This window comes from Myotis brandtii, unplaced genomic scaffold, assembly GCF_000412655.1.
Source record: "Myotis brandtii unplaced genomic scaffold, ASM41265v1 scaffold36, whole genome shotgun sequence".
NCBI lineage: Eukaryota > Metazoa > Chordata > Mammalia > Chiroptera > Vespertilionidae > Myotis > Myotis brandtii.
This window is the reverse complement of record NW_005363836.1, coordinates 6,590,393-6,603,378: the sequence shown is the minus strand read 5'-3', so window position 1 is coordinate 6,603,378 and position 12,986 is coordinate 6,590,393. Positions and strand designations below refer to the sequence as shown.

The 12,986-nt window shown below is 38.7% G+C and overlaps 1 protein-coding gene across 1 annotated transcript in view; it reads right to left on the bottom strand.

Annotated features, from left to right (window-relative positions):
• AK5 (adenylate kinase 5) overlaps positions 1-12,986 on the bottom strand; it is a 199,510-nt gene that overhangs the window by 178,679 nt on the left and 7,845 nt on the right. Inside the window, exons 3-4 of the mRNA XM_014544328.1 lie at positions 8,399-8,568; positions 8,175-8,288 (exon numbers count right to left, since the gene is read on the bottom strand). Of these exons, the coding sequence (XP_014399814.1) occupies positions 8,175-8,288; positions 8,399-8,568 (284 nt within the window). The remainder of the gene's footprint in view (positions 1-8,174; positions 8,289-8,398; positions 8,569-12,986) is intronic.

Here is a 12,986-nt window from a genome sequence, read left to right as displayed (position 1 = left end):
TTTTTTTTTTTTTAAATATAGATTTGGTACAGGCTTCCCTCCTCCATTTTCAATAATAGCACCCCAGAGTTCTTACTGGTTTTAGCTTTTTTACTGTTTAGTTCACGAATCCTCAGTACAGAAGTCTGGTTTTTCTCCCCACTCTGATCCCATGGAATAGGAAAGTCTACAGCCTTAAAACACCTCGCTTAGGTTTGACGGAGGCCCTGGGCTATGCAGTGAAATCTTGGCTGTGCACTATTGCAGGATGTTCAGTTGGTGGTGAAGAGATCTTTGACGGCCCACTTGCCTATTTTGGTTGCTTTCCCTTCACTTATCTGTTATCTCATTTTAACAATCAGGACAAAGGTAAAATCATTTCAGATCGGGATCATATAAGGCAGGGGTGGGGAACTTTTTCTGCCAAGGGCTATTTGGATATTTATAACATCATTCAAGGGCTATACTAAATTATCAATTTACAAACCAGCCTGCTATATTTGGTCGGTCATTTAATTAACTCACCCCTAATGCCTTGGCAGGGCCAGACCAAATTATTTCTCAGGTCTTATACAGCCCACAGGTTGGACATTCCCCACTCCTGATATAAGGGAAGAAAAGGTGTGTGTGTGGGGGGAGGGGGGGTTCCAATTCCAAAAACAGACCAGCCCATTCCTGAAAATGAATGCATTTGCCTCTCCCTCATTATGCCCGCCCCCCAACTTCCTCCAGACTTCTCTAGAACCAGAGGTTAATCTGTGAGTTTGACAATTGCTTCTCCATTCTCTGGCCATTGAATTAAAGCTTGCACTGCTCACACCGATAGGAGAAGGACAGAGGGTTCTTCTGGGGGACTAGGTCCCCACAGTGGGGCCTGGTTGATCCTGGGTTGATAACATACTGTGGACGAAAAAGGGGCCACATGATAACCTGACGAGCTCAGGGAAGGCCTACATGGTGGTCTTGCAAACTCAAAGACCTAAAGTAACCACAAAGGATGGTCTGAAATGAAAACTTTAACTAAAAGCAGTTATGGGGGGGTAGTCACATCCTAGGCCGGTATTTTCCCTGACGAAGGTCAATCTTTACCTTAACTGAGCCTATTGTCTTTTTGCATCTACGATAACATATCTTTGGAATGTCAAAGTAATTTTTCTTATTCCGGACCCCTCAAAGCACAGGCACTACTCTGCGGAGACCACAAATCCCCTCATTGTTATTGAGTTAATTATTGACTGTTAACTATCCTGCACCCCTAAATAAAAGAAGTGTGTCTTATCATTTTACTTTTTAGTCCAATCCCAGAGGTTTCCCCACTTTGCTTTCTCCTGCCTCCCTAATCTATCACCAATGGAGTTCATGTAACCTACTTACGTCTCCTTTTTTTGATTGTAATGTATAAAACAAGGTAAAAAACAGCCATTCTCTGGAGCATTATCCCAATACCTTGAGAGTCTGCTTCCCAGCAACTGTCAACAGTTTGGTTCAAATAAACTCACAAAAATTCTTTACAGGTTTGAATGTTGTTGTTTTTTTAACCTTAACATTACATTCTGCATCCCTTTTTCCTTCCAACCAACTGGAACCTGGCCATGGCAGTGACCTAGCTTTCATCACACAGATGTTAACCATGTACCAGGGCAGTGGCTCTCAAAGTGTGCTCTTGAGGCCCCTGGGGATTGCTGAGACCCTTACAGGGATGCTATAGGTCGGAACTGTTTTCATGTTAACACTAAGAAATCATGTGTCTTTTTCACTGTCATTCTCTCAAAAAATGTGCAGTGGCGTTTTCCATGGTTACATGAAATGTGCTATCACAGTAGCTGGAATGCAGAAGCACACGTAAGAATCCAGCTCTCTTCTATTAACCCAGAAATTAAAGAGATTTGCAAAAATGTAAAGGAGTGCCTCTCTTATCACTAATTTTTTGTTTTGGAAAATACGGTTGCTTTTCATTAAAATGTGTTATTTATGTTCATGGGTGGGGGGGTGATTCCCTTCAGCCCAGCCTGCACCCTCTCCAATCCAGGACCCCTGATGGGATGTCCAACTGCCTGTTTAGGCCCAATCCCAGGGACATCCCTCTCACAATCCTGGACCACTGGCTCCTAATCACTAACCTGCCTGCCCGCCTGGTTGCCCCTAACTGCCCCCTCCTGCTGGCCTGATTGCACCTAGTTGCCCCCCCTGCTGGCCTGGTTGCCCCTAACTGCCCTCCCGCTGCCTGCCTGGTCACCCAACTGCCCCCCCCCCGCTGACCTGGTCACCCCTAACTGACCCCCTGCTGGCCTGGTCACCCCTAACTGCCCCCCTTTTTTGCCTGGTTGCCCCACGCAGCCTGCTTGTTCACTCATTTGGTCGTCCCTCACTAACCCCCCTGCCGGCCTGGTCGACCCCAACTGCCTCCCCCTGCCAGCCTGTTCGCCCCACGCAACCTGATGTTCAGTCATTTGGTCATTCCTCACTAACCCCCCTGCCGGCCTGATCATAGGCAGCCATCTTGTGAGGGTGTAAGGGTCAATTTGCATATCACCTCTTTATTATATAGGATGATATCAAATATTTTTAAATTTCTGTTTTAATTTTTTATATGGTAAATGTCAATCGGTAGAGCCCATGTAAATGAAAGCTTTTTGAGATCTTTAGTGACTTTAAACGTGTAAAGGGGTCCATGACCAACAAATTTGAGAACCACCGCCCCAGGGACAATGACTTGGGAAGAACCTGCAGCATCTCTGAACGAATGTGAGGACTGAAGCTTTCTGGCTCTCACGCACAGTGAGGCTGTTACATAGAAGAGAAATCAGTTTCTGTGTGATGCCACTGTATTATTTTATCTTTTTTTTTTTTTTACAGCATCTTGTATTTACTCTGAATAATAGAGACAATAGTCATATAAGTGGGACACTATCTAAAACTGAAATATGTGGCATTGGTTTGCTTGGGCAATAAAAGCACAGATATTTTAGGCTAGAAAATTAATGGCTATTGTTATGTCATTGCAAAATATTTGGTACTATTACTTGTGATAACTTGGAAGGCAACTGATGTTCCTATGGAGCCCATAGCTAGAGAAGAAATGGCTAAAAAGAGCTAGAATGTTGGTACGCGTTGACTGTGCTCTGTTGCATTTAGCAACATATTACAATAGGTAACCCAAGAAAAAAAATGACCAATTTGCAATCAGATAAAGAGAAAAAAAAGTTTGAAAAGCGAACTGCTTGTATACCTCCAAACAGACGAAGACAAGGCTATTATTGCTCCAAGGACTGCCATTAACCACCCCGTTGCACTTAAAGATAAAAAAAAAAAAGGAACCAGCCCTAAGCCAAAACCCAAACTGTGGATGTTGTTTTCTTCTCCAAGCCTGTTGTTTTATATGGCCTCCAGGTAACTGCCATCAAAATGAGAAAACAAAGAAATAAAGTGGTTTAACACTATACCCAGGAAAGAACTTTGAGTGTAGTTACAGGCAATGGAACTAACTGCAGACAAAAAGATAAAAAAAAAAAAGGAACCAGCCCTAAGCCAAAACCCAAACTGTGGATGTTGTTTTCTTCTCCAAGCCTGTTGTTTTATATGGCCTCCAGGTAACTGCCATCAAAATGAGAAAACAAAGAAATAAAGTGGTTTAACACTATACCCAGGAAAGAACTTTGAGTGTAGTTATAGGCAATGGAACTAACTGGAGACAAAAAGAGAAGAAGAAGTCTACCATATTTTTGAGGAAATGGTTTTACCAAAGTAACCAAAAGCTTGTATTTTTTTCAAACTTAAAATAGCTCTCATGAGTGTAGTCACCAACATGTCACTTTTATGTGGCTATGCCGGGCAACAGACAATAGGAAATACTTCTCGAAGGCCGGGGGTGGGGGCGGGGGCTCAGAAGGGAATAGGCAAAGAGTTATTCCATGAAAGCAGAAGCAGGAGTTGCCTAGCCCGGGAAGTCAGTGTATTGCCAGGGCAAGAACCCTTTGCAATCCCTACCTCACAGAATTTGTTATTTGCTATGGTTCAGTGACTACTGTATATTCAAATAGGAGCCTTTATTTCACTTCTGCTGGTCTTGTTTTTCCGATGTTGATTGATGGCAGGGAGGGAAGACAAGTTGATGTTTAGTGCATAGGTGGCTGAGTATGAGGAGTTAACCCCGGACCTAATGGAGAAAACTGCACATCTAGTAGAAATTCTTGAACTAGAGAATGGGTCTTTGAGTTGTTTTCCTTGGGGAGTGAGTGAGTACATTCTATGTGTGGGAAGAAGGAAGCAAGCAGACAGTTGGATGGCTGGAGGGGCAAACTGTGATAGAAACTACTACTAAGTTCTCTTCTCCTTCCATAGTAATAAAACGATAGCCAGACACCCGGCTTCCCAACTGGACTACATTTCCCAGCCTGCCTTGCAATTATAACATGACTGAATTCTCAATAACACCATGAAGTGATGGATGCCACTTCCAGGTCTGGGACTTCAGACCTTCACACTCTCTTCCCCTTCCATACAAGCTGGACCCCACATAATGGCAACTCTGCTTCGACCATATGGATGGTGATAGTGTCCCAGAGGATGGCAAAACAACTTGGAAGGGACTGTGATCCCGAGATTACTTCAAGGAGAAAAGCTGCCCAGCCAATGTGGACAGTTCACATTGATGCTATTACCCCCCCAAAAGTATACTGCTTTGTCTTATAAGACACTTAAGGGTTAGTTCTTTTTGTTACACTGGTCTTAGCATCACTAGTATATGGCTGGCGTCAGAAATCCCTCTCTTCTTATATCCTGGACCTGTGAGGAAGCCTTGGAGAAAATTTCTGCATATGGGCGTATATGCCCACATGTGCACTAAAAGGAGCTGGTTAAAAACAAACAAAAGAACCTTGAGGAGTCGTGTATAATAAAAACAGTATTTGGTCTTTGATTCAAATTACTGGCACAGAGCTTCTAAGACCCTTGAAATTTTCTGATGGGAGTGTCTTTTGTTGTTCATAATGACCTTCTGACCACATCTGCATCGAAGCTAATGAGGTGACCCAGGGTGGGGCCCCTATATAACATCAGAACCGGGCTGATTGCTAGAAAGACCAGACCTGAGATTAGAAGGTGGGACTTTCAGCCTCACTCCCTGACCTCCAGGGAGGGGAATGGGTTAGAGATCAAGTTCCAAAACCTCTTCAATAATGAAATTTGGGAGCTTTTGGGTTGGTGAATACATTAAAGGGCTGGAGGGTGGTGTGCCCAGAGAGGGCATGGGAGTTCCACACTCCCAGTCTCATACCTTGCCCTTTACAACGCTTCTTTTGACTGACTTGCATCCTTTCTAATAAACTGGTAAATATAAGTGTTCTCCTGAGTTCTGTGAGTTGTTCTAACAAATCATTGAACCTGACCAGGGTGTTGTGGGAACCCCTGAATTTATAGGTGGTTGGCCCCTGGGACTTGGGAATGAAGTGGGGGAGGGAGCAGTCTGGTGGGACTGAGCCCTTTACCTGTGGGGTCTGTGCCAACTCTGAATAGTGTCCGAGTTGAATTCAATTGTTGGACATATGGTTGATGTGGATGGATTGGAGAACTGGTGTGGGACATCCCCACACATTTGGTGTCAGAAATGGTACCAGAAAAAAAAAAGATACCCCAGGAGCTTACAGTACACATAGGTCGTGGAGCAGTCTAACAAGAGCCTAACACTTTGCTTTACATAAACACTTCAGCTTTGCCTCTGCACCCTCTGAACTCCTGTAGTCAGCAATGGAGACATCAGCCTCAGGGATCGCTGCACTGCCCACAGTGGCCAAGAACCTCTAGGCTGCTATGATGCCAACCTAAGAAGATGAAAAATGGGTCTCTTCCAGACTCAAGAGTGTAGTTGAGAACAGCATATACATGTGACTGCACATTCTAGAGAGATACCTGTTAAAAGGTTTCCCCAAACCAGCACTGTGACTCTCAGCCTATCACCCATGCCCAGGCTGTATACGAGTAGGGGGGAGATTGATTTCCAGAGAGAGTTCCTGGAGAGTTGTGTGTTTTTTTGCCCCTTTTCTCCTACCTGCCCCACTATAAGCCACATGAGGAAGAATTTCAGGATCTGAGATGTCATTTAGGTTTCTGAGGCTGAGCCAGGCCCAACCTGACGGTAGCAGAGATATAGTAAATTAAGTGAGAAATTGAAGTTTTGATTTAGATTGAACAGGACTTTTTTTAAATTAAATTTTTATTGAGATATAATTGTGGACTAGACTTTTTAATACCTGCAAATGAGACTCTTTGTTCATGTTTTTAAAGTGACCAGAAAAGCTACTGGATCTCCCTTAGTTATTATCCAGGGGAGGAGAGAGAGACATGATATAGGATGTTTGAAAGGCAATAGAGAGAATCAAATAGATTTTTATGCCTGTGCTTGCCAAGTGCATCTCATTCAATGCATAGGATGGGGACCAGGTTTGGGTGGGGATGCCTGCCAGCCTGGAGCTCATGCTCCACCAATAGCCAAGAATCATATGGAATGGCCACCAGAGCATTTTCACTAGCCGTTCCATGTGGCAGCAATAGCAACAACAACAAAACATTGACTTTCCTAGTATTTCTCCCATCAAGGCGAGAGCAATTAGAACCAAGCCCTTAAACCGAGTGAGCACAGAGGCTGTGGCCTGACTGTGGAAGGAGGAGGGAGAAAGACCCTGCCGCACAAAGGTGTCCTGACACAACGAAAGGGAAGATTCAAAGAAAGGCTTTAGGAAGCTCTCTTCTGGCCTCAGACTGCCTGCCTCCAGGCTTCTTCCAGGAGAGACACAAACTTCCATCTTATTTAACCTAATCCTCTCTGCTATAATATCTGTAATATATTAAACACGTCTTTAAATAAGTAAAAAAACAAAACAAAAACAAAAACCAGGTCTGTAGAAATATGGACAAAGGAAAGCAGGTAATTCACACATGAAAGAAATACAAATGGCCCCTACATATATGAAAATGTACTTAACCTAAGTAGTAACTCAAGAAATGTAAATGTGAAAAATGAAATACCATTTCTTATGTATTATGTTGGCAAAAATTTTAAACATGAATTTTATCTGGTTGAAAAGAATGTGAATTATATCTGGGAGAAACAGATTCTTTCATTCAATATTGATGAGACTACAGTTGGGAAGACTTTTTGCCAGACAGTCTAGAAATAGCTATAAATGTTAAAAATGCATCTGTATGAATATGTGCACATATGCATGCATGGGTGTGTCTGTGTGTGTAACATACAGGAAAAGACCTGAAATATATATATAAATAACAAACTTAATAGTGTTTTTGTTTGTTTTTAAAAAATATTTTTTTATTGATTTCAGAAAGAAGAGGGAGAGAGAGATAGGAACATCAATAATGAGAGAGAATCATTGATCTGCTGCCTCCTGCACACCCCCAACTGGGGATCGAGCCCGCAACCCGAGCATATGCCCTTGACCAGAATTGAACCGAAGACCCTTTAGTCTGCAGGCTGATGCTCTATTCACTGAGCCAAACCGGGTAGGGCTTAATAGAGTTTTTATTAGGAGAGGAGGGTCAATGATGGAAGGAGAGTATTAATGAACTTTCACTTTTTATACCAGGACTTAAAATTTTTATAGCCAATAATATTTTTGTAATTCACATTTTTAAATAAAAAAAATCAGTTACACTAGCTTTTCAAAGTTTAAATAGATATTCAAAATGTTTTCATTGATTTATTTCCCTTTAAAATAGATGTGTTGGGTGCAGAGCAGACATAATCTACTCAAATCTGAGTAACTTTGGCAACCTGAACCCCTCCTTGGTGATAGGTAGATAGTTTAGTATTTCACAACCCCGGGAAGAGGGCTTCCTTAATTGGTAACAATGCAAATACAGGTGATGTTGTTTATCCCTGGGCAGTAACGAGTAAGACTTGTTTTACTAATTGAAGATTAAAAATACAATCTTAGGGAAAGATTTTGAAATAAAGGCTACAGAGATAAGAATTTTCAATAAAAAAAATTAAATCTGTTATTAATTTTTATCTTTTCTTTTTGGCAGAAATGACCTTCTGCCACCTTGTACTGCTGTACTTGCCTGTTTTCAGACCAGAATTCATTCCCAACAACAGCAAGTCTTCCAAGAAGTCTTTTTAAAAAAATCTCTAAGTTTTAGGTAAAAAGTAGGTCATTTAAAATATAAGAAGACATTCTTACTTGGTCCTCAAAAGATAGAGCCTGGGCAACATCTCTTGGGAATCCATCAATAACAATGCCCTCTTCATCAGGAATTTGCATCAATCTCTGTTTTATCTCTGTAATGGTTGTTTCCTTTTATAAAAGAAAAAGGATGAAAAATCACAATTAAGCTAAGTATACTCACAACTGGTATAAAAACTACAGAAGTGTTAAAAAAGAAAAAGCAAATTATACAGCAGTACCTGTGGGGCCAATTCTCCAGTTGTAATTATTTTGGCAATGAGACTCCATTTCCTGTTGCTGCTGGCACTGTGGATCTTCTTTCTTAATAACTCTCCCACTGAAATGTACTGGAATCCATAACGTTCTGCAATTTTCAAACTTTGAGTACCCTTTCCACTTCCTGGACCACCTACGATTTAAAACAGGTTAAATCGTGACCTTCTGATACAGTAAGAAACTCCCTTTTATACAATGATTGCCTTCATCTTCAGGTGCAGCTTTAGACCAATAGTAAGGAGCAGGACAGGTACATGTTCCATTGGTGGCATCTCAATCCCATCCCTGAATGCAGAGCGAGTGTAGATTAACCAGAGAATGGGTAGAACTGTGGTGATCAACTGCATTAAATGAGAGACAGTTTTTCCTTTACCTATTTTATTAAATAACTAATTTTTAAAAAATTTGAACAATGCAGGTGAAAGAAACCTTCACTATTATTCTATGCAAGCTCTCAGTTTTTTCCTCATAAACAAAGAAAAATCTATGGCATACAAAGGACAATGACTGAAATAACAGACTTGTGTTTCATGTCAATAAAGAGTTGATGTGTAATAAGGTGAACTATAACAATTATTTTTTAACCAAAGGCACACTAATTTTTTTAATTAAAATTTTAATTGAATTTATTGGGGTAACATTGGTTAATAAAATTGTATAGTTTTCAAGTGTACAATTCTCTAATAGATCATCTGTATAATTTATTTTGTGTTCACCAACCAAAGTCAAGTGTTTTCCCACCATTATTTATTCCATCTTTACTCTCTTCTACCCCCCCATTCCCCTTTACCTCTCATAATCACTATACTGTTGTCGGTGTCTATGAGTTTATTTATTTATTTTTTTGCTTATTCCCGTCACTTTTTTCACCAGGTCCCCAATAATATTGACACAACTTACTTAAATCTTTTCTTGAACTTTTTCTGCTCATGCATGTCCTTGCCCTATCTCCTTTAAGTTCAAGTTTTATGCAGCAAATATGCAGAGTGAATGAAATAGATTCTTAAGGTAGAATAATTTTACAGAACTCATGATAACTTTGATTTTGTTATATGTTGGTGTAAAATAATCGACATTTGCAATATAACATAATACTAATACTTGGTAGCTGCCATTTAATTTTAAAAGCATAAGTACTAAAATAATTATGAATATATGGCTCAAATTTTACTTCCAAATCATATTAGATTATTTTAGTTAATTTATATTTCTAAACAAGCTAGATGATTTGGAATCTAAAGTCTGAACAAATTTCAAAATACAGCATAGTAACCAGCCCAGTCTGATTTATTTGTTAACAATTATAAAAATGAAATGTTTTCAAATACCTAAGCATAAATTATTGACTGTAGACAAAATATCTTTAAAGTCAATGTCTAACAAGTAATAAAATGCTTTGGTAATATTCATCAAAATATAATTATAATTTATTAAGCAATATTGAAAATAAAACTTCAATAGGAAAATGAGTTGATATTCTCTCAACTAATTCAATATCTTAAGTTTTGGAGGGTAGAAGTCATTTTATGTATAGTAATTTAGTAAATATTTTTTATTCTTGTTGTAAATAATCCTATATAATAAAAGCCTAATATGCTAAGTGTCTGGTTGGCCGTTCAACCAATCAAAGTGTAATATGCTAATGATATGTTAAGGCCACTCAACCACTCGCTATGGCGTGAACTGACCACCAGGAGGAAGATGCTCCGACTGGTAGGTTAGCTTGCTCCTGGGGTTCGGCCAATCGGGATTGAGCGAGACAGGCCAGACACGCCTTGGAGCCCTCCTGTAGCCCCTCCCCAGTTGGCCAACCTCCTGCATCCCTCTCCGCCCCGATTTTGCACTGGTGGGGTCCCTCAGCCTGGCCTGTGCCATCTCACAATCCGGGACCCCATGGGGGATGTGGGAGAGCTGGTTTAGGCCCCATCCCACAGACCAGGCTGAGGGACCCCACTGGTGCACGAATTCATGCACTGGGCCTCTTTTATAAGTGAAAAAAAAGAAAAAAAAGAAAAGACAAGTGTTTTGTTTTGACAGAAGAGTTCCAAGTGGGTAGACTTAGGGCTTATTTTCTCATTAAAAAATTTATGGGCAGAAGTCTAAGATCAACTAATATAATGACAATTACCTCTGAACCCCAATCCCAAATAATGTACCTAATAATATCTGGCTTTCACCTTTTTATTGGTTTATTAAACTTAGTATAGGACTTTATTTACATTTTTTATCATTCTCTAACAACCTCTAAATACTATTTGATTGGATTTAGCATTATGAGCTATTACCAGATTAAATTCATTACTTTGCAAATCAAAAGTTAGTTTGGGTTCTAAATAGCTGCTTTTAGTTTATTAGCCTATGGGCAAATCATGGATGCACGAGAAGGGAAAAAATTATGACCACTCCAATATTTCATCAAAATTGATTTGATCCCTGAAGAAAGTTATCTTTCATACACTATATTTTCACATTTAATCTTACAAACCATCAAAGAAATAGATATAAATTCCACTGAATTTTAAAAAATTAAACATACTAAGAAACAGCATCTTCACAGAAAAAAATTTTTTTTTTGCCAACTAATGAAGGCAATAGCAGACAACACAATTGATTAATACAATTGACAGAGAATAGCATTAATTTATTGGATGAATTTGATTATAGAAACTTCTTAAAATTGCCCCAATTTTCTTAGATAACATAAGGTTTGACTTTTCCTTTCTTCTTTTATCTCAATTCTCTAAAAATTATTTATAATCATTGGTTTTGTATCATTCTTGCAATACAGAAAATTTACAATTCAGCATGCAAGTCTAAAACCAAAATCACACTCTTGGAAAGCAAGTTGATTTTACTAAGTAACAAAGGAATTGTGAAGTGGAGGATCTATATCTCCTCCAAAGACCTTGGTTTACTGAAATATTTTAATCATTTTTATATAAAACTTAAAATCACAAAACATTCACCTATGTGCTGTTTTACACAAGAGCAATTTGGTATTTCACTTTTTTCATAGTCAATCAAGACTCCTTTGCTCATCCTGTTAATAATCACCAATATTTACTAACAGGAACAAGAATTTGAATAATATGTAATTATAAAATGGTAAAATAATTTCCTATTATTCTTCACCTATAGCTCTTTTAATAAAGTATTTCTTTGTCTTATAATTAAGGACCTCAACATTTTAAGCACACACACACAAATTACATTTTCAAGAATAGATAGAATTTATAAGAGTGACTATCATACACTATAAGAATTTTTTGACTTTTGGAAATTTGATTCTATATTTTCTTCCTATTATATTATTATAAACAATTCAGGGTTAGATATGTTTGCAATTTTATTTTCACTACACGTAGAGATATACAAATGTCACTCCTAGTCTGGTAAATATAAATTCTTGTTATAGCTTGGTGTGTTTATTTTCATGCTTTTTCCCTAGTTGCCATCATCATTATATCTTCTAGGAGCAGTTCCTTGCATGAAGGATGTATATGTAAATTTTGCCTTCTGTTAACAGTTACTGGTGAGAATAGCTTTGAGCATTTCACATTAGATTTTTGCTGTCAGTAATCTCTGTGAGAGCTGAGTCAAACTGGAAAGTGAGACAATGACTACATATGTTTCATGTTCACAGATATCTTCATAATTTTTATAGATTTTAAGGGAGCTAGAATTTGCAAGAGTGGTCAAAAAAGTACTTAAAATATTTTCAGTACCTATTCCTTGTGAAATGGCAAGAGAATGATGTTTCCATATTCAACATAAGATTCATAGTGTGAAACAAATTGAGAGATAAACATCACATAGTCATATCAATTGATGCAGAAAAACCATTTGACAAAATCCAACACCCTTTCTTGATACAAACCCTCAGCAAAATAAGAATAGAGGGATCACACCTCAACATAATAAAAGCCTTATATGACAAACCTACAGCCAACATCATACTCAATGGGCAAAAATTAAAACCATTTCATCTAAGAACGGGAACAAGACAGGGATGCCCACTTTTACCACTTCTGTTTGACGTAGTACTGAAGTGCTAGCCATAGTGATTAGACAAGAAGAAGAAATAAAAGGTATCCAAATTGGAAAAGAAGTAAAACTGTCATTATTTGCAGATGACATAGAAAACCCTAAAGATTCCATAAAAAATTATTAGACTTAATAAATGAATTCGGCAATGTAGCAGAATACAAAATTAACACCCAGAAGTCTATGGCATTTTTATACACTAATAATGAGCTTACAGAAAGAGAGGTTAAAAAAAATCCCATTTACCACTGCACCAAAAAAATTAAGATACCTAGGAATAAACTTAACTAAGGAGGTAAAATACCTGTACTTGGAAAACTACAGGGCACTGAAAAAAGAGATAGAGGAAGACATAAACAGATGGAAGAACATACCGTGTTCATGGATTGGTAGAATCATCATTAAAATGTCCATACTACCCAAAGCAATCTATAGGTTCAATGCACTCCCCATTAAAATACCAATGGCATATTTCACAGACCTAGAATGAACTCTCCAAAAATTCAT